Raw genomic sequence first — 25,268 nt, forward strand, 5'->3', positions numbered from 1 at the left:
CCCTTCTCGTTTACTGCCAGATGACCTCCTCGCCGGACAAGGTAAGTCAGGTGTCCGACAGGGAAGGGGGTTGGGAGGGTGGGGGTGTTGTGTTTGTGTCTGAGTGTGTGCATGAATGTGTGTGTGTGTGTGTGAACGCGTCTGTGAGTGTTGTGTTGTATGTGTGGTTTTATACGTGTGAGTGAATGTGTGTAAGAATGGTGATCTGAGTGCGTGTCTGCATGTCAGTGTGATTGTGTGTAAGAATGTGTGTGAGGTATGTACCGCCAGCCTGTTGGCAGTAATATTGCCACATTAACCCTGGTGGTCAGAAGACCACCAGGGTCATAATGAAGGCCATACTGTTTTTGGTAGGCCAGACATTCCAACAACTGAGCTACAGCTTATATTTATATTTCATTATTTACCAACCATGCAGCAATTCATATGGTAAAATCTAATGAATGAACAATAGGGATGAAGGAAACCTTTGTATTTCTGAAATATGCCAAAGATACCAAGATTAGTAATAGTGGTTATTTGTATAACTCTGAATTCATGATGATAACATTTTCTATTATTCTATATTCCCACCCTTGTCCTGATAAAACAATACTCCACCTGTGTGTATGGACCTATCGCCCGCGACACACCAGGTCAAAAAAGCAATGTGGAGACAACACATTTCCCTATGAAAATTGACCCTCTTTAGAGATGCGGGTGCTGAGGTATTTGGGCCCGGGCAGGACTACCACTCTGAGAAACTTACTAAACCTAAACATTTCACAAAACTAGACAGCCATGAAAGCCCAGGGTGCTGTGACTGGCATGGATCATACAATTTCTTCTTACCCAGAATAACCTGCAAACATTAACTTGAGGCTGAAATCAGGCATTTCCTCACATGTCTGTGAGGGAAAGTTCTGGAAGCTTCAGAGATACACATAGGGGGTCATTCTGACCTTGGTGGTCCATGACCGCCATGGCGGAGTGCGGCGGAAGCACCGCAAACAGACTGGCGGTGCTTCCTGGGCGATTCTGACAGCGGCGGTAAAGCCGCGGTCGGAAAAGGGGAGCCGGCGGTTTCCCGCCGGTTTCCCGCTGGCCCAGGGAACCCGCCATGGCGGCGCTGCTTGCAGCACCGCCATGGGGATTCCGAGCGCCTTCCCGCCAGCCTGTTTCTGGTGGTGTCCACCGCCAAAACCAGGATGGCGGGAACGGGTGCCGTGGGGCCCCCTAACAGGGCCCCACAAAGATTTTCACTGTCTGCTGTGCAGACGGTGAAAATCGTGACGGGTGCCACTGCACCCGTCGCACCCCTTCAACTCCGCCGGCTCCATTCCGAGCCGGCTTCATTGTTGAAGGGGCTGTCCCGCTGGGCCGGCCGGCGGTCTTCTGGCGGGCGCCGACCGCCGCGGTCAGAATGACCGCCATAATCCCTACCTCCCAGATTTACCAATAAAAAACAGAATCCCCCTGCTTGTATGCTGGGGCTAGGCCTATAGATCTCAAAATGAATGCATAAAAACTGTCACAGTACGAATTCAATGTGATCCTTGGTGTTGACAATAACTGTTCCCTTTCCAGCGGTACCTCTCTCACATTGGTCAGTGCTGGAATTATGCTTAATGCACTGTTAAAGGTGTAAGCAGATCAAAGCTAATCATGTGGTCTGTCTTTCTCTTCTGTTTCTGTGGCGTGTGCACAATGTGCGTGCTGCATGTGACAGTAAAAAAGAAAAAAACAGACAACTTCAAAACGTGAGGGGAGTTCTTGGCTCATGCATCTAAATTTCTATTTTTAATTCAAATCTTTCTGCTGCCTGCAAAAGAAGTACTGACATTGCCAGTGCAGTGAATGAAACGTTCATGTCCACTGCACTACAAAGGTAATTTGGTGGCTGTGAATAGTTCATTTACCCCATATAAGTGTGCAAAACTATTTGATGTAGAAAATAAATGAATAGATCTCCCTGTTATCTCTACCATCGCATGAAATGCAATGTTGAATTCATGATCTTTAATTAAAAAACAATTGACCGAATAACATTTTCCAGAAATGTATTGCTCAGTCCATTGAGTTTGATCTAAGGTCTTCTTGGAGTAAGGAAAATTGAAGCAGCTAATCATTCAATCCAAGAGTCTCTGGTAGGACTAAGAAAGAAGTGGCATTTCCTAAAATGCTTCAATCCAACAAGAAAAGGCATCTAACCCCTTAAATTGTAAAACGTTTGCTATTAAATGAGGTTGATGGAAATCCATCACAAGTAATAACATAATTAACTTGTTAAGTCCAGTCATGGGTTTCAGTCATTAAAATCTGAGTTCAACCTCTTGTAGTTCTGGCACAGAGCAGACAGGCTTAATAGACTTCAATAAAATGTGTAACATATTTAGAATACAAAAAAACAGGACAAAAACACAACACAAACAAGTAACATTTAATAAACAAAATAACAAAAATTCAATAAAAGGTAGCAGAGATATGATTTTCAGAAAATGTAAGTAAAAATAGCTCAAACAAGGATTTGCCATGCTCATTTGCTCGAGTGAGAGCTATTACCTTTGTTTTCTTGCCACATAAACTGAAAATTAAAAGAAATACAATTTCAAGGGAGCTGATTTAAAGTGCCATGCCATGAGCGTGAGGGTGACTAATCAGAACAAAAACACCGGTCCGGTCTCGCCTTTGTATAGTAATAAAGAAACGAGGTGCAAATGCGCTGTTGAAAACCTTGAATTTGTGAAGGAGCGCTAGGATAAACAATGAAATTAAACTGGTAGTCATGAAAAGCACTCGATCACTGTCCAGCGAGATTGCGCTGCCTACGAAATAAAGAGAAAAAGTAGTCCAGGAACCATACAGAAAACGTGGAGCCTCATTTCTTTTCAGTAGTTGGCCGGTGCTCTCAAGGAGGGCTAAACACTGGAAAAGGCATGACGTATGCATGATTTTCAGTAATGAAATTGAGAGAATTTTAAAAGGCAAGCCCACAAAAGTTATGGCCGTGACCTGGGTGTGGTGAAAAGCCCACAAAGAGATTACAACAGGGACGGAGCACTTGCACGCTTGACCCTGAAAAGGACTTAACGCTAATGATAGACTATGATTGCAGTAACCCTGGACCTAGGCATGATTTCAGGCTGCCAGCAAAGGAGCGTGGGTCAAATACACCAACCAGGTCCATCCCAGTCACAGATTTTATATTGGGACTTAGGTGGTTATTATGAACATGGCAGGAAACACCGCACCGCGGTTGGTGGTGGTAACTACCTCCAACGGCCTGGCGGTCTGGGCCGCCAAATAATGAAGCACATGAGAAACAGGTAGCGGTCAATCCACACACCGCTATTTTTGTAGTCCCGCTGATGACGAAGGAGGCTGCCTTCAGGCCGGTGGAAAGGCCCTACCCATCAACCAAATAATGAAACACCACACCGCCATCAGTTCTGGGACGGGAACCACCTCCAGGCAAAGTGTGGCGGAAATGACCCATATAAAGGGAAACACTCACCGGAGATACACAGAACACGCTGACGCAGACATGGGGCGAGAGTTGGAAATAATCCCAGTGCTTCTCCTTGCCATATTCCTCCAGGACTGTGACTGACGACGAAGACAACAATGGTAAGTACCGCAGCCTAGTACACATGGGAAGAAAGGGCACAGTCACACACCCACCCCACCTACACCACAACACACTCCCAACTCCTCTCACCATCCCAAGCCATACATACCATAACAAATTGTAAAATACACAAGCCAAAAAATACCTGCACCAATGCACACATCTGTGCAACCCACACCCCCACAGTGAAACGTTGCACAGCGGGTCAATATTGTGCCAACAGCACTGCTGGGCACTCAAATTTAATTGCAACAAAGAACATGAATGTCCAAATAAGGCCACTGGCCAGTCCAATGCAAAGTCCTGGAAAGGCAAATATAGCCCAAACTTGACCCCTACAATGTTAAAGGAAACTCTAGTGGGAAGGGGGCATCAATGGGGCAGCCAGCACTTCAGGGAACAGGGGCAGGGGGTGGGAACTCTGGTCTTAAAGGGGGGGTTGGGTTTAGGAGGTGGAGGTGGAGAGGTGTTTGGCTTGCCCTTGGAATAGGGGGAGTGGGCCTGAACCGGGGGCAGGCAGAGGGACCTGGGGCAACACGGGGCTTCTTCCTCCCTGGGAAAGGTACACGGGAATGGGAAGGGCAGACTGGTGCGGACTTAGACGAGGAAGGAGTGGACTGGGCTAGGGCATGGGAACGTTTAGGGACAAGGCTGGGTGGGCCAGTGAGTTCAAACAGGTCAACACGGGAGAGGAAAAGCTTCTTAGGTGCAGTTGGAGGGGAACTTGAGCCACGTCTGGGAGTGGAGGTTGAGGGAGTGGTCGTATGAGGCTTAGGTTTGCTGGATGTGGATGCAGGTGCCTGTTTAGTATGCTTATGTATGGTGGATGTGTGTTATGTGGATGATTGTGAACGTTTGAGAGTTTTGGGAGGAGGGGGGTGGACACAGTGGGATAAGACAGGCTGCCAGTGTAGATGGATGTTGTGTGGGTGTCTGCAGGTCTGGTGAGTGTGCTGCAAATGTACATGAATGTAGTTGTGGTGAGTGCAGGTGTAGTGTCTGGGGTGCATGCTTGGATGTCAGCTTGTGTGGTGACTGCAAGAATGGGGGCAGCAGCAGTGACTGAGGATGCAGTGCATGTGGGTGTGCATGGTGAGGTGACAGACAGGGAAGAGGGGGAGGCTGACACAGTGGAGGAGGTGGATGTTGTTGTGTGTGCCTTGGTATGTTGGGTGTGTGCATGCCTGTGGAGGGAAGTGTGGTGCTTGTTTTTTTCAGTGTGTTTCTTGTGTGTTGATCTGTGTGCATTGCTGTCTGTATGTGGGGTGCTGGAAGGGTAGAGGTGGAGGGAGGGGGGACGGAAAGACCAGGGACTCTGGCTGCCGTCAAAGAGGAGGCAAGAGCCTGAAAAGATCTCTGTAGGCAAGACATTCCAGGTACGCATTGCATTGCTGCATCTGGGATGCTATCTCCTGGATGGCATTCACGGTGGTTGTCTGCCCTACAGAGATGGTTCCCAGGAGGTCAATAGCCTCCTCCGTGAGGGCAGCAGGGCTGACTGGGGCAGGAGATGAGGTGCCTCGGGCAAAGGAGACGCCCACCCTCCTGGGTGAGCGGGAACGGGCAACTCGGTGGGGAGCATCTGTGAGGGCGGTGATGGTATGGGGGGTGGCGGAAGATGACAAAGAATGGGTGGGCCCAGTAGGGTCTGCCACCACCAGGGAGCTGCTATCGGAGGAGGTATCAGAGTCACTACCTCCAGTGGTAGTTGCCTCCCAAGTGGTTCTCCCCTCACCCTCCAACCCACTGGTCCCCTTGGCGTTGCTCGCTTGAATCTGCCTCCTTGGAACCGTGGGCAGCTGCATCCCCACTCGCTAGTGCCTCAGCTCCCTCGCCAGATGATGCTAATGTACACAGGAACACAAGAGCACAAGGGTGGAGAAACAAAACAAGACAGAAGTATGTCAGTTCCTGGAAATATGTACATTTTGGGACGCATACACTCCCACCCAGCCCAGGCACTAACCCTCAGCAGAAACAACACACATTATGAATGTGTCCCTGACTAGTAGGCATGACCCCAGAATACACTACATTACCATCCTGAACCACTACACTGAAGTGAACCCATGAGAGTCTATACCAGGCCAACACATCTACAAGTTCACAAGGCTACATTTAATACAATATTACAAAAAGGGGACCCCTCACAGGCCTACAGACCCTGCCAAAACTAGCTAAGACACTATCCCACAGACATGGAGGGTGGCAGGACTGCAGGGACACAACTGTCTATGTCCCTGGCACTACAATGCATGCAACCCTTAGCTTCTAACTACATTCATCATAGTGGCATCACAAAAGTGTTGGTACTCACCCCCTTGTGGCTGCTGTGCTGCCTTCAAAAGTCCATCCAAATCCGGATAGGCCACCGCCAGAATGTGGGCCATTAGGTGTTCATGGTCCGACGGGCACCCTTTCCTCGTTGGGAGGACTACCCCAGCTTTGACTCTCCGTTCTTACTGGCCCAACGCCTCAGGTCCTCCCACCGCTTCCTGCAGTGGGTGCTCTGCCAGTTGTAGACCCCAGGGTCCGCACTTCCTTGATGATGACTTGCCAAAGTCCCCTCTTCCGATGGGTGCTGACCTGCATGGGACACACAGAGTAAAGAAACAGATGTCAGTGTGGGTGCTCCCTACACAAATGCCATGCCCGTTCATACTGACATGGCCCATGAAGACTTGCAAATAAACAAATAACAAGCAGAAACTGCCAGACACACTATGGCTGAGCATTCACACAGCAAATAAAAACGCATACAGGCATCTGCCACAATCACACACATCTAAGCAGGAAAGATAGCAACTCACCTGCTCCTCTGGTCGCCCATGTAACTTTGCATACAGGGGTAGGACCCCGTCCACCTGTGGTGAAGGCCAGGGCCCGTTCCCCTGTCACACACGCCATCTCAGGGACCAGAGTCAGGACACAGCAGCAACAGCAGCACACCAAGTGGAGTTCTACCCTTCACGCAATGCAGGAGTCAAGGGTCTGTCAAAATGGCGGTAGATACCACGGTGGTGTGCACCGTCACTGCCGGTGGCGATTATGATTGGCCCAGGTTCCCCATTCACTACCATGTAATCCAATGATCAGGTGTACGGCGGTGAACACCGCCTACCGCCATGACAACTAACGCCAGCAGAATTAAGGGGGTCATTCTAAGTTTGGCGGGCGGCGGTCTCCGCCCACCAAACTTACGCCGCCATTTGGCCGCTCACCGCGGAGGCCATTCTGGCTTTCCCGCTGGGCCGGCGGGCGCCCGCCAAAGGAGCGCCCGCCGGCCCAGCGGGAAAGGCCCTGCAACATTGAAGCCGGCTCCGAATGGAGCCGGCGGTGTTGCAGGGGTGCGACGGGTGCAGTTGCACCCGTCGCGATTTTCACTGTCTGCAATGCAGACAGTGAAAATCTTGCTGGGGCCCTGTTAGGGGGCCCCTGCACTGCCCATGCCAGTGGCATGGGCAGTGCAGGGGCCCCCAGGGGCCCCACGACACCCGTTCCCGCCATCCTGTTCCTGGCGGTAAAAACCGCCAGAAACAGGGTGGCGGGAAGGGGGTTGGAATCTCCATAGCGGCGCTGCTTGCAGCGCCGCCATGGAGATTCAGCCCAGCCAGGGGTATTCCGGCGGGAAACCGCCGGATCCCCTTTTCTGACCGCGGCTTTACCGCTGCGGTCAGAATGGGCAATGAAGCACCGCCAGCCTGTTGGCGGTGCTTCCGTTGCCCCCGGCCCTGGCGGTCTTGGACCGCCAGGGTCGGAATGAGGCCCTAAGTCACTTCCACACTACAATACCTGGATGGCAGGAGGCTGCCATTTTGCTTTCACCAAGTATCCGTAGACTGGCCGGGGTCCTCATCCATGGCCCCATTCACCCCCCCCCTCGTCGATTACTGACATGAATACTGGTCCCCCACATGTACTCATAGTTGGAAGTGTGTCTACACTGTGATGCTATTATGACTGAGAAACCTCACCACACATTAGCCTGATGGACTACCTCATTCTTTCTGTTTGTGTGCGTTACCTACGTGTCCCATTGTAGAAAAGTATAGTTACACCATGTGACGCAACTGTATGTCGATGTTCAAAATGTGTTCCTTCATCACACATAGGTGGAGCGAGGTGAGGTGAGGGACTGCCCCATCTGTTTGCAGACCCCTAGTAGATCTAGCCACCATGGAGGAACGTCACATCATCATAACTTACCGACTTAATCGAGCTACAATCCTTGACCTCTGTGCAGTAATGTATCCTGTTCTGAAGCCAGCCAATCAGAATCAGCATGCCATACCTACAACTGTGCAGGTGCTATCTGCTCCATATTTTGGCTACAGGCGCATTTCAAGTAACAGTGGGCATGGCTGCAGGGGTATCTCAGCCAATGTTCAGCCACATCCGGCCCAATTTCCTGGATGCATTCGTTCAACACTTGTAAAGTTATGTCGTTTGCCCAAAGGGCTGATCCCACCACCATCAAATCTGGAATCTATGCCTTTGCTAATATCCCCCATGTGATAGGTGCCATTGATGGAACCCACATAGCCCTCATACCCACAATAGTGAATGAACAGGTGTATCAGAATCGTAAGAGCTATCACTCCATGAATGTCCAATTAGTGTGTACTGCTGATCAATACATTTCACATGTCAATGCAAGGTTCCCAGAATCAGTCCATGATTCACTTGTCCTGAGAAACAACAGTGTACCACACATGATGGGACAACTACAGGGGGACAGAGCTTGGCTAATAGGTGAGTGTGTAGCACACAGGATCAGTTACATAGTTGACAGGCAGGCTGTATGCAAGTAAAATGTGTGTGTTCAAGTCCTCTTTCACCCACTTTTGCAGGGGATTCTGGCTACCTCAACATGCTATGGCTCCGGCAAGGAGGAATTATAATTAGACCCATGGCCGTACTAGGAGGGTGATAGAGCGCACCACAGGACTCCTGAAAGCAAGATTGTGTTGCCTCCATCTCTCTGGAGTATCCCTGTGCTATGTCCCTGACAAGGTGTGTAAGATAGTGGTGGCCTGCTGCATGCTGCACAACTTGGCTGTGAGGAAAGCTATCCCACTTCTGGAAGAGGAGGGTGCTGTCCAACCAGCCCTGCAACCTCAGAAGAGGGATGAGAGTGATGGTGAGGAAGAAGAGTAGGAAAATATCAACTCCAGGACCCAGCTAATCTGGCTATACTTCCAGTGACTCTCAGGTACTGTTCTATGATGCTGATGTCTGCACTGCATTACTTCAGTCTGACTTATGTAATAAGTATTGTGGTGTCCTTTATCAGTAAAAATGCAAATCATGACTGAAGTGGCAGATGCCGTTGAACGCAATGGTATGTAGTGTGACATACTTCAGACACTACAGTGTGTTGGATCCTCTCCTGCAATAAAAGTGGCATTATGATGGTAACTAGCTAATGCATTCACATTCAGAATTGATCTCTCATATTGATAAAGGACAGATATTAGTGCACAGGTGTATTTATTAAATGTCAAAATATACATGAGTGTTGGGACAGTGAAAGGGAGTGGGCACATGGTAACAACATAATCAGGTACATATGATCAGATGTTGGTTGCACAGGGGTATCGTCCATTGGCCATTGGAAGATGGTGAGATGGCAGTGGCATGTCAACGAGGTAGCTCATTGGCACACAAGGGAGACAGTTCAGGGCAGAGTCCCTTCCTGGTGCTTGGCCTTGGCGAGTGTTTCAGTGGCATATCTGGGTCTGAGGGCACGTTAACAAAGGTGCAGCTGGAATGCATGAGTAGGGGTGCTGATGTCCTGTGAGTCCTCTGGCTCAGGATCTGGCCCATCCTGTCCTGGGAACGGTGGTATGCTCCCAGGACCTCAGATATCACCTCCTGGGCTGCTGCATACATCCTTTGGCCACCCCTGGGCCACTGATGCCCTCCCACTGGCCCTAGCCCCCTGTGCCTGTGTCCCCTTCACAGTTCTGGCAGTCCCACTTGCAGTTGGCCTTTCATCATCCTGCCTGTTGGTGGGTGGAGACTTTGGCCTCTGTACATGTGGGCAGCCAGTCCGTGGCCTAGTGACACTGGTGTGGGGTCATTTGGCCAGAGCTGATGGTGGTGGTTGAGTGGTAGGGGGGTCAGTGGTGTCCTGGGTGGGGCTTCTGGAGGGTGACTGTCCAGGGATGTGGGGTGGGCCAGGGATTTCCTCTGTGGCCAGACATCCCTCTGCACTCTCCTGAGTGGGGCCTCCATCTTCAGGTGGAGGACTGGCACTCCTTGACGTCTCCATCCGGGTGGCATGGGTAGTGGTGCCTGTGTGTGAGAGAATAGAGATGTGGGTGCCCTGTACTTTTTTGTCAATTGCAGCACTGGTCAGCACTAACTGATGGTTAAATTCCCATGTAGTGGTATGCAAGGTCCCTTTGTGTACATTTAGATGCATTTTTTGTGGGTGCTGTAGCATGACTGGGATTCCATGCAGGGATAGGTGACTGTGCACAGGTGGCTGGATGGTGATTTGTTTGGGGGATTTTGAGCATGCAGGGGACTTGGATGTGAGTGTGTGGGTGTTGTGGACAGGGTAGGGGATGGGGTCCTGGTGGTAGTGAGAGGGAGGGGGTGATACATGTATTTTAGGTGAGGTGACTGTTAAGGTATTGTAGTTGACTTACCCAAGTTCAGTCCTTCAGTGAGTCCGGTGAGGCCCTCTGAATGCAGGATAGCCGGAACATTCTCCTCCCAGTTGGTGTATTCGATGGGAGGAGGTGGGGGACCACCACCAGTTTTCTGTACGGCGATGTTGTGCCTAGATGCCATTGACTGAACCTTCCCCCGCAAGTCATTCCATCTCTTCCTGATGCCCTCTCTTGTGTGTAGATGGTTTCCCACTGCGTTGACTTTGTTGACAATCATCTGCCATAGCTCCATTTTCCTGGCCACAGGTGTCTGCTGCACCTGTGCCCCGAACAGTTGTGGCTTGACCCTGAATATTTCTTCCACCATGGTCCTTAGCTCCCTGTCTGTGAAGTGGGGGTGCTGAGAAGGTGCCATGGTGTGTGTTGTGGGTGTATTGGTGAGGGTGCTGTTGTGTGGTTGGGTGTGTGGCTTGTGATGGTGGTTGAGCAATGTATGTGTTTTGGTAGGATATTTGCGTGTGTGACTTGTGTGATGCGAGTTCAGTTTATGCATGTTATGTTGTCAATATCTGTCGTGCTATTGGCGTTGCAAAGGATTGTGGGGTGTGGATGTGTGGATGTGTGTCAGATGTGTGGTTTTCGAACTTGCCAATGTGTGCATTTGTTTTTGGCGGGTCCCATTGATGGCCGTTGTGGTCCGTACCGCCAATGGTCGTTCGACATTCACTGTCTGCCAAGTTGAGTTGTCCATCATTATTTGGTGGGCGGGGATTTGTCTGCATGGCGGTGGCGGGGTGGGGTGTACTGCCTTTCCGCTGTCATTGGCCTTGGCAGTGGATGGAGGTTGCAAGATTTTTGGAGATTTGTCTTTTTGGCCTCATTATACAGCAGTGTGCAGTTCACTGCCACTGGAGGTCTTTTGTTCACCGACAGCACAGTGGTCGGCGGTGATTCCCGCCAAGTTCATAATGAGGGCCACAGTCTTTGAAGTGGAATTTGAAATGCTCCAGCAGGGCAAGGTTGCAGGCTGTATCTAACGAAGCGCTCTTGAAGTCAGATAGCCATTGGATGATGACCTGGTGAGGCTGTTGGTTTTGGCAGCAAAAGCTCACAGTGGGACATTTCAAATTTTACTCCCAGGGAAGTACACATGTCAGCCCTTGGCACCTGTGCCCAGTCAATATTTCCATGTTCAGGCTTAGGGCCTGATTTAGAGTTCGGCAGAGGGGTTACTCCATCATAAATATGGCGTATATCTCGTCCGCCGTATTACAATTCCATGATATCCTATGGGACTTGTAATACAGCGAACAAGATATCCGTCATATTTGTGATGGAGTAACCCCTCTGCCACACTGTAAAACAGGCTTTTAGTCTCTGTTTCGGAACTGAGAATTGTCCAGAGGGTCAAGGTTGTAGGCTATGTCCAATATTGAGCTCCACAAGTCTGGATGCCTTCTCGTCGATGGTCAACTGAAACAAATTTGCTGCTGCTGTGAAGTTCCAAGGTGGAGAAACCTGTTTCTTCAGCCCACAGAAGTAGCATTTTGGATGGATTAACTTAGGGGGGTAGTTCTGGTCCTTCAGATGTCTGGAAATCCAAATATTTTTTAAGTACCAACATTTCAGAGTTGTTAGGAGAAGTCCAGTTATACACAGCCGAGAGTTCAAGGACCACAGGAACAGCACTTGGGGGTCACGACCCCCTCCAGCAGAGGCCAACAGCAGTGTCCAGGCAGGTCCAGTTGCTAGTGAAAGTGCCTTTTGCAGCCTGTATGTCCTTGTGACACACATAAGCTAAGCCAACTCGCATTTAGAGTCTTCTTTTTAGTCCTGGATACAAGTGGGAGCAGGTCTAGCCCTTTAGGTCTCCTCACAGGTCTCAACTAGTAGGTGCTGTTCTTCTGTTTTTCCACAGGTCCTGAAAGTGTTTTGAGGAGGGTGCCTTGGGGGTGCCACATTTATACTTGTACTAGTTAGTGGGTGGGTGTGACTACTGGCTCCTAGGGAAAATCCTACCTACTTTCTCAATAGCTCCTGGTTGCCCTACTATAAACAATCCAGCAGTGCATCTTACTCCCAAAATCCAAAATGGGGGAACCCTTTCTCCCTTGTGTAGAGCCTTTTGCCCCCACACAGGTGTGGCCAGGGGAATGAGTTGGTGCCAGCCTGGATAGGGGAATAAAGGGTTGCCTTCTCCAGGTCACACCTTTGATTGTACAAATTGTACAAGTGTAGGCCCCATAACAAGTTAATGAAGTTCCTGGGTCCACCCTAATAGGTCTTACTGTAAGAGGATGAAAGACACCTCCCCAAAATTAGGCCACTGTACCTGTTCTGGGAGCAGTTTTCACATCTCATTAAGGTCAAGCACTAGCTGGGCAGCTGTCTGTGAGTTAAAGCAAATTAATTTACAGAAAACTCAGACGGATGAAAGGTAACTTTCTAAACATTACTTGCCCTAAATATTAATTATAAACCCAACTTCATCATTGAATTGGTCAAATAATAAATACTTTAAAAAAGAGTGGCTGAACTACTTTTCTAGCTGGTCCCAAACCTTAGATAGCAGACTTCTATTTAAATATGCAATCTAGATTTCCTTACAGGGCAGCTACAGCCTTCCATAGTTAAAATAGCTTGTGGGGCATCGTCAGTGTAGGAACAAGGTAACATGAAGGGCCTGACTACGCCTTCAGTGGAAGGGATTGCTCCGTCCCAAATGTGACGGATATCCCAGCTGCCAAATTACTAGTCCATTATATCCTATAGAACTCGTAATACAGCGGGCGGGATATCCGGCAGATTTGGGCCGGAGTAATCCACTCTGCCGAAGTCGTAATCAGGCCCTAAATGTCTACATGTTACACTTGTAAATATCATGCAATCTACGTTTTAGGCTACCTGGCCTACATAGCAGTGACTTATTAACTTTTATAAGGGATATATTTCTTTGAAGAAAAAGTGTTTGTTTGTCAGGCCAAACTGCAGGTTTAAATTTCAGGAGTAAGGCTACACTTGTAGGCCTGAAGCCATATTTTCTCAGTCACACTAGAGAATGACACACTTAGGGCCATTTGTACGAACACATTTTCCCATTGACACAGAATGGGAAAAACCCTTTGCTACATCTGGCCCTTAGTGCTGCAGTCCACAGGTGACATTTAACTTTCAGTGCCACGGCTGTATTACTACACCATATAATATGTTCTTATAAAGAAGTTAAATATGCCTATTTGGAGTTAGCCAACTTTATAATATTATGGGGATCAGAGCACATGCAAAGGGGCCTGAATAGCAGAGTCCCAGTGCACAGAGTCAAATAACCTGCAACATCAGTTCAAAAACTGGAGCTAATCAAGCCACAAAGGGCACTTTCTTACACACCCTCCCCAGATGTAAGGTGAGAAGCAACTGAGACATTTCTTTGGCAGTCCTCATCATCTAGTTGGAAGCACCTGGAATGGCAGTCTACACTGGCATGATCAGTTGAAAGTTGAAATAAGCGATTACCATCAAACAAATGTTTGACATCCCCATCCAAGGGCAAAGTAAAGAATATTGGTATAATCACTGAAGAACAACTAATTCTCATCCAGAAGTTCAACCAGCCATCTGCCCTTTTTCCTGGTACCTTAATGTGTTTTCATAACAGGCCTAAGACTGTGACCTTAATTGTACCCTACAGATACACTCCCTGTTTCTGCCAGAATAGCTCGACTCTCTGAAATGTCATAAACCATGGATATGCTATGTATTTAGGGTGCTGAAGTGGCAGTTGAAGGCATATAATGCACTGGGAACGTCTGCTCCTAGTTGTGTATCAATACCACTGTGCTTGCTGAATAAAGAGAACCAGATGGGCCTGAACCGAGACCTGACTCCTTTCGATGTACACCTGAGAGTCACGTCAGGCCATGACATAGTTTGGCAACAAGGATGGGATGTACTTTATGTGCTAACAAAAGGATGAAGCTGTAAGTGAAGCCTCACATGTATTTAAAAGGAAGACTGAGGGTAAATTATGTATTCTGGTAATGACCACTTACTGCCTTCAAACCAATTGGTAGACACAGGATGAAGGATTCTGTGATGCTTAAAGTATGGTGTGCAAAGTTTTGCATTTTTTATTACTAAGGCTTACCTTGATTGTTGCAAGCAGGTCTTGGGAGCATAGACTGGCATATGCCTGCTAGTCATTGATGTGAACTGGCCTGGTGCTTTGAGAGAGAGAGAGTAAGGGACAGAGATAGTAAGGGACAGAGCGAGAAAGAGACAGAGAGACAAAGGGAGAATGAAAGGGAGAAATATTTCTGGGTGGGGCCAGACCCCAATTGAATTCCAATGTGAAAAGGAGCGTTGGGCTTGCCCTGCTGTCCTTTTGAGGTTTTCTAGAAGGAACAGCAGAGTGGAATCTTCATGGATATAGAGAGTCGGATTTGCATGCATCCTGCCTTCAAATCAGCCATTCTGGGGTCAGCATTGCTGTGGCTGGAGACGATGAGTGTATCAGAGATGCTACTGTCTGAATAGCACAATCCTTAGGCATTCAGAAAATAGTTTCTGACAACCTTGTTTATGTAACCGACAGTGCACTCTTGAGCTGGTAGCAGTGATTTTCATTGGTTTGGTTTGGCAACAAAACCTGAAGAGGGACTTTGTCAAGGTAGTGTGAGCAAAGTAGAGAAAAGTCTACAGAAGTGTGCTTGATGACCAAGCCTCATTTCCATACAAAAGCTGGTTACCTTCCAAATCAATAATAGGCTGTGTAGATGAGCTTGAGGTTAGACCATTGTGTGTTATATGAGCTGTTATCATGTCTTGCTGGTTGCGTATTCATTCACATTAAAATAAGATGAGAGACAAACATATTTTGACCATCTAGACAGAACATACAAAAATAACATGAAAGCATGCTTGGGATGTCAAGAAGAGGCTAACACTACTTTGTTTAAGGCAAGAGAAGGAATCTGATGGTAGTATTAAGACTCTCCATCCCCATACACATCTATTTTGCCACAAACCTTCCCTTTCCCTCTTAACATAGTTATAAACATTTCTGTAGTGCTGAGCCATGTGGAACCCCTCTCATGATTCTGCTAGTAATTAGAAGGAATCTGGACAGCATGATTTGATGGGTGCAGTTTGTCAAGAAGTGTCTGAGTGCCTCAAGCTGTAGATTCATGAAGGTTTAGAGGAAATGGCCAAGTTCAGTTTGTTGAAGGCTGCTGGCAGTGTGACAAGTATGACAGCAGTGGCCTAACAAAAATCCAACACAGTGAGAAATACTTCACCAATATTCATCAGAACAATTTCTTACTTATGACAAAAACAGAATACCAGCCTCGTAGTCCTACAGTACAGAACACTGTTTGATATTCTTTGACTCAAGAATTGGTGATGGTGTATTGGTCTGCAATCCTGTGATTTGCACTATGCTGCTACACTCAACCGTAACTAAATACTCTGCTATATACACACACTTTTGGAATATAAGCATTTATGACAGAGAAACGATCACAAGGAGTGAAGGGAGTTGAATGTGAATATACATATTTTGGGAGACTTTTTGGAAGCAAGATGGAGACTCGTCATTTCCATTTTTCGATATGTTAATTCTCATGACCATGTCAGTGGATTTAGGAATTTGAAAATATGAATAAGCAGCCCTGCATACATTGATTTAAAACCATAAAGGCTATCAGATGTTAAGACCCGATTGGAATATCAAAGCTCTGTGATTCATGTTAATCACGAAGTCTGGGTACTTTACATTGATTTCGACTATTCCGGGTGGTACTGTCAAGCAGTACTGGAAATGAAGGTAATAATGTTTAGCAGAATGTTGCACCCTGGGACAAAGTGTCACTAGCATAGGTTAGAAATGGATATGTTCAGTGGATGTCAATTAACAGGGCATACATTAATTTCCAAGGACATTTCACGATTAGCTATTGGCAATTTTTAAAGCTTTTAGACTACACTGCAGTAGGGGGATTTCCTCTGCTAGAGATGTGGTGTACTAAATGCTAAGTAAAGCAGAATTACATTGCAATGGGTGTGGCATTAATTAATTCATCAGGGCCACTGGAATTATGTGGTAGAAGAGGACCAAGTTATCCAGGGCTGAACAAATTATAAGGCAAGAAAATGCAAATTATGCAGCATAAAATGGCACATTTGGCGATTGTATTACTTCATCATTTTGTCATGTTTATACCTCGTAATAGTGCCTGGTAATAAAGTTTTACATTATTAATAACAACATAACGCACAAACACAATATTAAGCAACTTAAATATCACCAGTCACATTTTGCAAAAAGCGTTCCAGTGCGCAGGAATCCGAGTCGTTATATTTTTTTTAACTTTTGATCCGTTTGCGGTAGAAACCCATTTTCTTGTTAAAATCTGCAGATTATGCAGCAGATGATGGATTACATGGAATGCACCAAATACATAATTATGCGAAAATTGCCATGGCCACAGAATAATATAATTCCAGTGGCCCTGACAATAAAATTGACTACACATTTAGTGGGATTTCTTTATTGCATTCAAGTGAAAAGAGAAAAATAATTCTAACTATTAACAAGTTAGTACTAGTAATGAGTGCAATGGTTATGTTCAGCATGACAGCATAATGTATTATTATTATGGGACCTAGGCACTCTACTTTTTACCCAGGGTTTTCAAACCCAAAGTCATCACAGGTAACAAACAATATTGATTGTGATGATTTCAATGGTGATATCATTATGTACTCAATTAGCATTATACGAGGAAATAATAAGTATTGATATTTAACTGACCATAAAGTGGTGTGTGCTAAATTTAAAATGTCACTGTTTACCTCCTGACATTGTCCTTGTGTAGACCGGAAGATCTTTGGCAGCTCGCCTCAGAACCTCTTGTTGGGATTCGCCCCGTGGCTCTCGTTCCAGCAGCTCTTTGTCTGAATATGACAGGTGGAACTAGAATAAAAAAGAGAAAGTAATTGGCAGAATACCCGATAATTACATTTGTATTGGCTCGCTTAGCTCTAGATCCAAGAAGAAGTTGTCGGTTAGCATTAAATAATTAGCATTTGAATGTGAAAACTCGGCAACATAATACTCTGGCCAGAGACCATCAATTTAGCTTTCTCTTCTTCAAGAGCAGAAACAATTGTTCAACTGGTTACCTGATCTCTACAGAGTACAAAGCATGGCCTTTACAGCAAACACACAACTGTAGAAGAGAAGTACATTAAAGTCATGCAGTCTGACCATATCAGCTGTTGTAAGTTACCTGCCTTTTCAGGGCGCAGAGGCATTCTGGGATTTATACCTTCGTGTCCCACACCTGCGACCCTTTGAAGTATATATAGGGTCCGGAGATTCAGTACTTCAATGTCAACAGTTATTGTGCACAGAGGCTAAGTAAAACACGAAATGGATTACTGTGAAGAACATTGCAGGCATTGTACTATATGCACGAACGTTTGATTGCGGTGAGTTTAGCTATTGAAATAATTAACATTCCTACTGGCATCGTGAGGATTAACAATACAATCTACATAATTATTTGTCACTGCACTGACGTGATTCGTGCCACCTGTTTTGCATTTCAAAATGCTCACAGAATGCTTCAGTTCCCAGGTGTGGGACACGAAGGTATAAATCCCAGAATGCCTCTGTGCCCTGAAAAGGCAGGTAACTTACAACAGCATGGAGAGAGACTGAAAACCATTTGAAAAAGACGAGATGTTGAAACGCGTCATGGAGTCTGATTTATGTTGCCTGAGCATTGCTGCCTTTCATTAAATCAACTTGCTAGTGAATTCTTCGGGAGTGCCGTGTCTCTTTCCTTGTTGATGATATAATGAGGGTCGTGGTCTTAACCCTCACACCGGCACCAGCAGCCAGAGTGCCTTTCTTTAAAGACTGTTTTGTTTTGAAATATATATATATATATATATATATATATGGAAAATGTCACTTACCCAGTGTACATCTGTTCGTGGCATTAGTCGCTGCAGATTCACATGCTGTGCACATCCCGCCATCTGGTGTTGGGCTCGGAGTGTTACAAGTTGTTTTTCTTCGAAGAAGTCTTTTCGAGTCACGAGACTGAGGGACTCCTCCCATTTCGACTCCATTGCGCATGGGCGTCGACTCCATCTTAGATTGTTTTCTCACGCAGAGGGTGAGGTAGGAGTTGTGTATGCTAGTAATAGTGCCCATGCAATGGAGTAATGTACATAATGTAGTTTAAAGTAATATATTTACAAATATACAGATGTTCAAGATCAACTTCTAAACGGCTACAGGCTCCCGGGGAGGCGGGTGGGCGCATGTGAATCTGCAGCATCTCATGCCACGAACAGATGTACACTGGGTAAGTGACATTTTCCGTTCGATGGCATGTGTAGCTGCAGATACACATGCTTTGCATAGACTAGTAAGCAGTTATCTCCCCAAAAGCGGTGGTTCAGCCTGTAGGAGTTGAAGTTGTTTGAAACAATGTTCGTAGTACTGCTTGGCCTACTGTGGCTTGTTGTGCCGTTAGTACATCTACACAGTAGTGTTTGCTAAATGTATGAGGCGTAGACCATGTAGCTGCCTTACATATTTCAGTCATTGGAATATTTCCTAGAAAGGCCATGGTAGCACCTTTCTTTCTAGTTGAGTGTGCCTTTGGTGTAATAGGCAGTTCTCTTTTTGCTTTAAGATAACAGGTTTGAATGCACTTCACTATCCATCTAGCAATGCCTTGTTTAGAAATTGGATTTCCTGTATGAGGTTATTGGAAAGCAATAAATAGTTGCTTTGTTTTTCGAATTAGTTTTGTTCTGTCAATGTAGTACATTAACGCTCTTTTGATGTCTAATGTATGTAGTGCTCTTTCAGCTACAGAGTCTGGCTGTGGGAAGAACACTGGTAATTCTACTGTTTGATTTAAGTGGAACGTGATATGACTTTTGGTAAAAATTTAGGATTTGTCCGTAGAACTACTTTATGCTTGTGTATTTGAATAAATGGTTCTTGTATGGTAAATGCTTGAATCTCACTTACTCTTCTTAAAGATGTGATGGCAATTAAAAATGCAACTTTCCATGTTAAGTATTGCATTTCACAAGAGTGCATGGGCTCAAAAGGTGGACCCATGAGTCGTGTTAAGACAATGTTGAGGTTCCATGAAGGAACTAGTGGTGTTCTTGGTGGTATAATTCTCTTTAGACCTTCCATAAATGCTTTTATGACTGGTATCCTAAATAGAGAAGTTGAGTGCGTAATTTGCAGGTAAGCTGAAATTGCTGTAAGATGTATCTTAATGGAAGAAAAAGCTAGCTTTGACTTCTGCAAATGTAGTAAGTATCCTACGATGTCTTTGGCAGATGCGTGTAAGGGTTGAATTTGATTATTATGGCAGTAATAAACAAATCTTTTCCACTTATTTGCATAGCAATGTCTAGTGTTAGGTTTCCTAGCTTGTTTTATGACCTCCATACATTCATGTGTAAGGTCTAAGTGTCCGAACTCTAGGACTTCAGGAGCCAGATTGCTAGATTCAGCGATGCTGGATTTGGGTGTCTGATCTGTTGTTTGTGTTGCGTTAACAGATCTGGTCTGTTTGGTAGTTTGACATGAGGCACTACTGAGAGGTCTAGTAGTGTTGTGTACCAAGGTTGTCTTGCCCATGTTGGCGCTATTAGTATGAGTTTGAGTTTGTTTTGACTCAACTTGTTTACTAGATATGGAAGGAGTGGGAGAGGGGGAAAAGCGTAAGCAAATATCCCTGACCAGCTCATCCATAACGCATTGCCCTGAGACTGATCTTGTGGGTACCTGGATGCGAAGTTTTGGCATTTTGCGTTTTCCTTTGTTGCAAATAGATCTATTTGTGGTGTTCCCCAACTCTGGAAGTAAGTATTCAGTATTTGGGGGTGAATCTCCCATTCGTGGATCTGTTGGTGATCCCGAGAGAGATTGTCTGCTAACTGATTCTGAATTCCTGGAATAAATTGAGCTATTAGACGAATGTGGTTGTGAATCGCTCAATGCCATATTCTCTGTGCCAGGAGACACAACTGTGTTGAGTGTGTCCCTCCCTGTTTGTTTAGGTAATACATCGTTGTCATGTTGTCTGTCTTGACAAGAATGTGTTTGTGGCTTATTATGGGTTGAAATGCTTTGAGCGCTAGAAATACTGCCAATAGTTCTAAGTGATTTATGTGAAACTGATTTTGGTGAGTGTCCCATTGTCCTTGGATGCTGTATTGATTGAGGTGTGCTCCCCACCCTATCATGGAGGCGTCTGTTGTTATTACATATTGTGGCACTGGGTCTTGGAAAGGCCGCCCTTTGTTTAAATTTATAGTGTTCCACCATTGAAGCGAGGTGTATGTGTGGCGGTCTACCAACAACAGATCTAGAAGTAGACCCTGTGCCTGTGACCACTGTGATGCTAGGCACTGTTGTAAGGGTCGCATGTGCAACCTTGCATTTGGGACAATGGCTATGCATGAGGACATCATGCCTAGGAGTTTCATCACCATTTTGACTTGTATTTTTTGTTTTGTATACATGGCCTGTATTACATTGTGAAATGCCTGAACCCTTTGTGGACTTGGAGTGGCAATCCCTTTTGCTGTGTTGATTGTCGCCCCTAAGTATTGCTGTGTTTGACACGGTATAAGGTGTGACTTTGTGTAGTTGATTGAGAAACCTAGTTTGTGGAGGGTTTCTATGACATACTTTGTGTGTTGTGAACACTTTTCTAGCGTGTTGGTTTTGATTAACCAATCGTCTAGGTACGGGAACACATGTATTTGCTGCCTTCTGATATGTGCAGCTACGACTGCGAGGCACTTTGTAAAAACTCTTGGCACAGTTGTTATTCCGAATGGCAACACTTTGAATTGGTAATGTATCCCTTGGAATACAAACCTTAAGTACTTTCTGTGTGAAGGATGTATCGGTATATGGAAATATGCATCCTTTAGGTCTAGTGTTGTCATGTAGTCTTGTTGTTTGAGTAGTGGGATTACGTCTTGTAATGTCACCATGTGAAAGTGATCTGATTTGATGTAGGTATTTAATGTTCGGAGATCTAATATAGGTCTCAGAGTTTTGTCTTTTTTGGGTATGAGAAAGTACAGAGAGTAAACTCCTGTTCCTTTCTGGTGTTTTGGTACTAATTCTATTGCTTCTTTTAGTAGCAATGCCTGAACCTCTACTCCTAGGAGATCTATATGTTGTTTTGACATATTGTGTGTTTTCGGTGGGACGTTTAGAGGGAATTTGAGAAATTCTATGCAATAACCATGCTGGATAATTGCTAGGACCCAAGTGTCTGTTGTTATTTCCTCCCAATGTTTGTAAAATTTGGTCAGTCTCCCCCCAACAGATGTTATGTGTTGGGGATGTGTGACTTGGAAGTCACTGCTTGTTTTGAGGAGTATTGGGACTTTGGAACTTTCCTCTATTCTTTTGGAATTGTCCCCCTCTATATTGTCCCCGAAAACTTCCCCGCTGATACTGGCTCTGGTAAGTGGGTCTTGTTTGTGAGGTTGTGGGTTCTGTGCTTTGTCCTCGAAACCCCCCTCTAAACTGTGTTTTTCGAAATGTGCCTCTGCCCTGTGGGGAGTAGAGTGCGCCCATGGCTTTGGCCGTGTCAGTGTCTTTTTTAAGTTTTTCGATCGCAGTGTCCACCTCCGGCCCAAACAACTGCTGTCCGTTGAATGGCATATTCAGCACAGCTTGCTGTATTTCTGGTTTAAATCCTGATGTACGCAGCCATGCATGTCTCCTTATTGTTACTGCTGTGTTGACAGTTCTAGCAGCTGTCTCTGCAGCATCCATTGCTGACCGTATCTGATTGTTGGAGATACTCTGTCATTCTTCTACTACCTGCTGCGCTCTCTTTTGGAACTCCTTGGGCAAATGTTCTATAAAGTGTTGCATTTCGTCCCAATGGGCCCTGTCGTATCTGGCCAACAAAGCCTGTGAATTGGCAATACACCACTGGTTTGCTGCCTGTGCCGCCACCCTTTTGCCTGCTGCGTCGAATTTCCTACTTTCTTTATCTGGAGGTGGTGCATCTCCTGAAGTATGTGAGTTCGCTCTTTTGCGCGCTGCCCCTACTACAACTGAGTCCGGTGTTAGCTGTTGTGTGATGTACACGGGGTCTGTTGGTGGCGGTTTATATTTTTTCTCCACTCTTGGAGTAATGGCCCTTCCTTTTACAGGCTCTTCAAACACTTGTTTGGAGTGTTTTAGCATTCCGGGTAGCATAGGAAGACTTTGATAGTGGCTGTGTGTGGACGACAGTGTGTTAAAAAGAAAGTCGTCTTCAATGGGCTCAGCATGCAGGCTGACATTATGAAATGCCGCTGCTCTCGACACCACCTGTGCGTAAGCTGTACTATCCTCTGGTGGCGACGGTCTAGCTGGATAACATTCAGGACTATTATCTGACACTGGTGCATAATAAAGGTCCCATGCGTCAGGGTCATCTTGACTCATTCCTGTATGAGTTGGGGATTGCATCATTGGTGGAGTGGCTACCGGTGATGGTTGCGGAGAGCATTGTGGAGATGGTGGCGGGGTTACTTGTTTAGCCACCTTTGCCTGTGGCTGCTTGTCTTTTTCTTGAAAGGCAAGCTTGCGTTTCATTTTAATCGGAGGGAGAGTACTGATCTTCCCTGTTTCTTTTTGGATATGGAGCCTTCTTTGTGTAGTCTGGCTCTATTGTTTCTAATTCCTGTCCAAATCTATGTGTCTTCATTTGTGTGGACAGTCCTTGTTCCTCAGTGTAGGAACTTGTTTTCGGTTCCGAGGCCGGATGTTTCGGTGTCGAAACCTTTTCGGCTGTTTTTTTTCGGTTCCGACGAAACCTTCTTTACTTTCGGCGTCGTGGTCTCTCGGTGTCGACCCATTTCGGTGCCGCTATCTCGGTGCCGAACTTGCTCGGAGCCACTATCTCGAGCCCGAGATTGCTGTGTGGCGGTATCTCGACCGGAGTCGGATGACTTTGCCCCCAGCGTGCCCTTTTTCGGTGCCGATGATCGGTCACCTATTTTTCGGGTTAAGCCATGGCCTGTTGGCGGTGGCATCCCCTGGGCTTTAGTGGTTTTTTCGTGAGTTTTGTGTTTCGACGTCTTACTCACGATTTTCGGCGTTTCCTCGGGATCGATCTCATCCGAGTCCGATTCCTGGATGGAGAATGTTTCTTCCTCCTCTTCGAAACGCTCTTGTCCTGTCGGCGCCGACACCATCTGCAGTCTTCTTGCTCTTCGGTCTCTTAGTGTCTTCCTGGACCGAAACGCTCGACAGGCTTCACAAGTATCTTCCTTGTGTTCCGGCGACAAACACAAGTTACAGACCAGATGCTGATCTGTATATGGATACTTGTTATGGCATTTTGGGCAGAAGCGGAATGGGGTCCGTTCCATCAGCCTTGAAGAGACACGTGGCCGGGCCGACCAGGCCCCGACGGGTGATCGAAAAAACCCCGAAGGGCCACCGGAGCACTTCAAAAGTCGGTGTCGATCTGTTGTGACTAACCCGATACCGAACGCAAACAATACCGACGATTTTTTCAAGATTCTAACTAACTTTCCGACCCGAAACACGGAGCGAAAAGGAACACGTCCGAACCCGATGGCGGCAAAAAAACAATCTAAGATGGAGTCGACGCCCATGCGCAATGGAGTCGAAATGGGAGGAGTCCCTCGGTCTCGTGACTCGAAAAGACTTCTTCGAAGAAAAACAACTTGTAACACTCCGAGCCCAACACCAGATGGCGGGATGTGCACAGCATGTGTATCTGCAGCTACACATGCCATCGAACATATATATATGTGTGTGTGTGTGTGTGTGTGTGTGTATGGAAAATGTCACTTACCCAGTGTACATCTGTTCGTGGCATGAGACGTTGCAGATTCACATGCTGTGCACATCCCGCCATCTAGTGTTGGGCTCGGAGTGTTACATGTTGTTTTTCTTCGAAGAAGTCTTTTCGAGTCACGAGGTCGAGGGACTCCTCCCCTTTCGGCTCCATTGCGCATGGGCGTCGACTCCATCTTAGACTGTTTTCCCCGCAGAGGGTGAGGTAGGAGTTGTGTATATAGTAATAGTGCCCATGCAATGGAGTAAGTATGTATGTACATAATGTGACTAAAAGTGATATATTTACAGATTTACAAATGTACAAGTAAAATTATTATTTTCTTTTTTTTTGTCAACTTCTAACGGCTACAGGCTCCCAGGGAGGTGGGAGGGCGCATGTGAATCTGCAGCGTCTCATGCCACGAACAGATGTACACTGGGTAAGTGACATTTTCTGTTCGATGGCATGTGTAGCTGCAGATACACATGCTGTGCATAGACTAGTAAGCAGTTATCTCCCCAAAAGCGGTGGTTTAGCCTGTAGGGGTTGAAGTTGTTTGAAATAATGTTCTTAATACTGCTTGTCCTACTGTGGCTTGTTGTGTTGTTAACACATCCACGCAGTAATGCTTGGCAAATGTATGAGGCGTAGACCATGTGGCTGCCTTACAGATTTCAGTCATTGGTATGTTTCCTAGAAAAGCCATGGTGGCACCTTTCTTTCTAGTGGAGTGTGCCTTTGGTGTAATAGGCAGTTTTCTTTTTGCTTTTATATAACAGGGTTGAATACATTTAACTATCCATCTGGCAATGCCTTGTTTGGATATTGGATTCTCTGTATGAGGTTTTTGGAAAGCAACAAACAATTGTTTTGTTTTGCGAATTTGTTTGGTTCTATCAATGTAGTACATTAGTGCCCTTTTGATGTCTAATGTATGTAATGCCCTTTCAGCTACAGAATCTGGGTCTGGAAAGAACACTGGGAGTTCCACTGTTTGATTTAAGTGGAACGGCGAAATGACTTTATGTAAGAATTTTGGATTTGTGCGTAGAACAACTTTATGTTTGTGTATTTGTATAAAGGGTTCTTGTATGGTAAATGCCTGTATTTCACTTACTCTTCTGAGAGATGTGATAGCTATTAGAAAGGCTACTTTCCATGTTAAGT

At 46.1% G+C, this 25,268-nt stretch overlaps 1 protein-coding gene across 5 annotated transcripts in view; it reads right to left on the reverse strand.

Annotated features, from left to right (window-relative positions):
• ZDHHC2 (zinc finger DHHC-type palmitoyltransferase 2) overlaps positions 1–25,268 on the reverse strand; it is a 735,003-nt gene that overhangs the window by 511,256 nt on the left and 198,479 nt on the right. For all 5 annotated transcript variants that reach the window (XM_069200622.1, XM_069200616.1, XM_069200600.1 and 2 more), the window contains exon 4: positions 17,080–17,200. In XM_069200622.1, coding sequence (XP_069056723.1) covers positions 17,080–17,200 — 121 coding nt within the window. The remainder of the gene's footprint in view (positions 1–17,079; positions 17,201–25,268) is intronic.

Source organism: Pleurodeles waltl, chromosome 1_2 (assembly GCF_031143425.1).
Source record: "Pleurodeles waltl isolate 20211129_DDA chromosome 1_2, aPleWal1.hap1.20221129, whole genome shotgun sequence".
Classification (NCBI taxonomy): Eukaryota; Metazoa; Chordata; class Amphibia; order Caudata; family Salamandridae; genus Pleurodeles; species Pleurodeles waltl.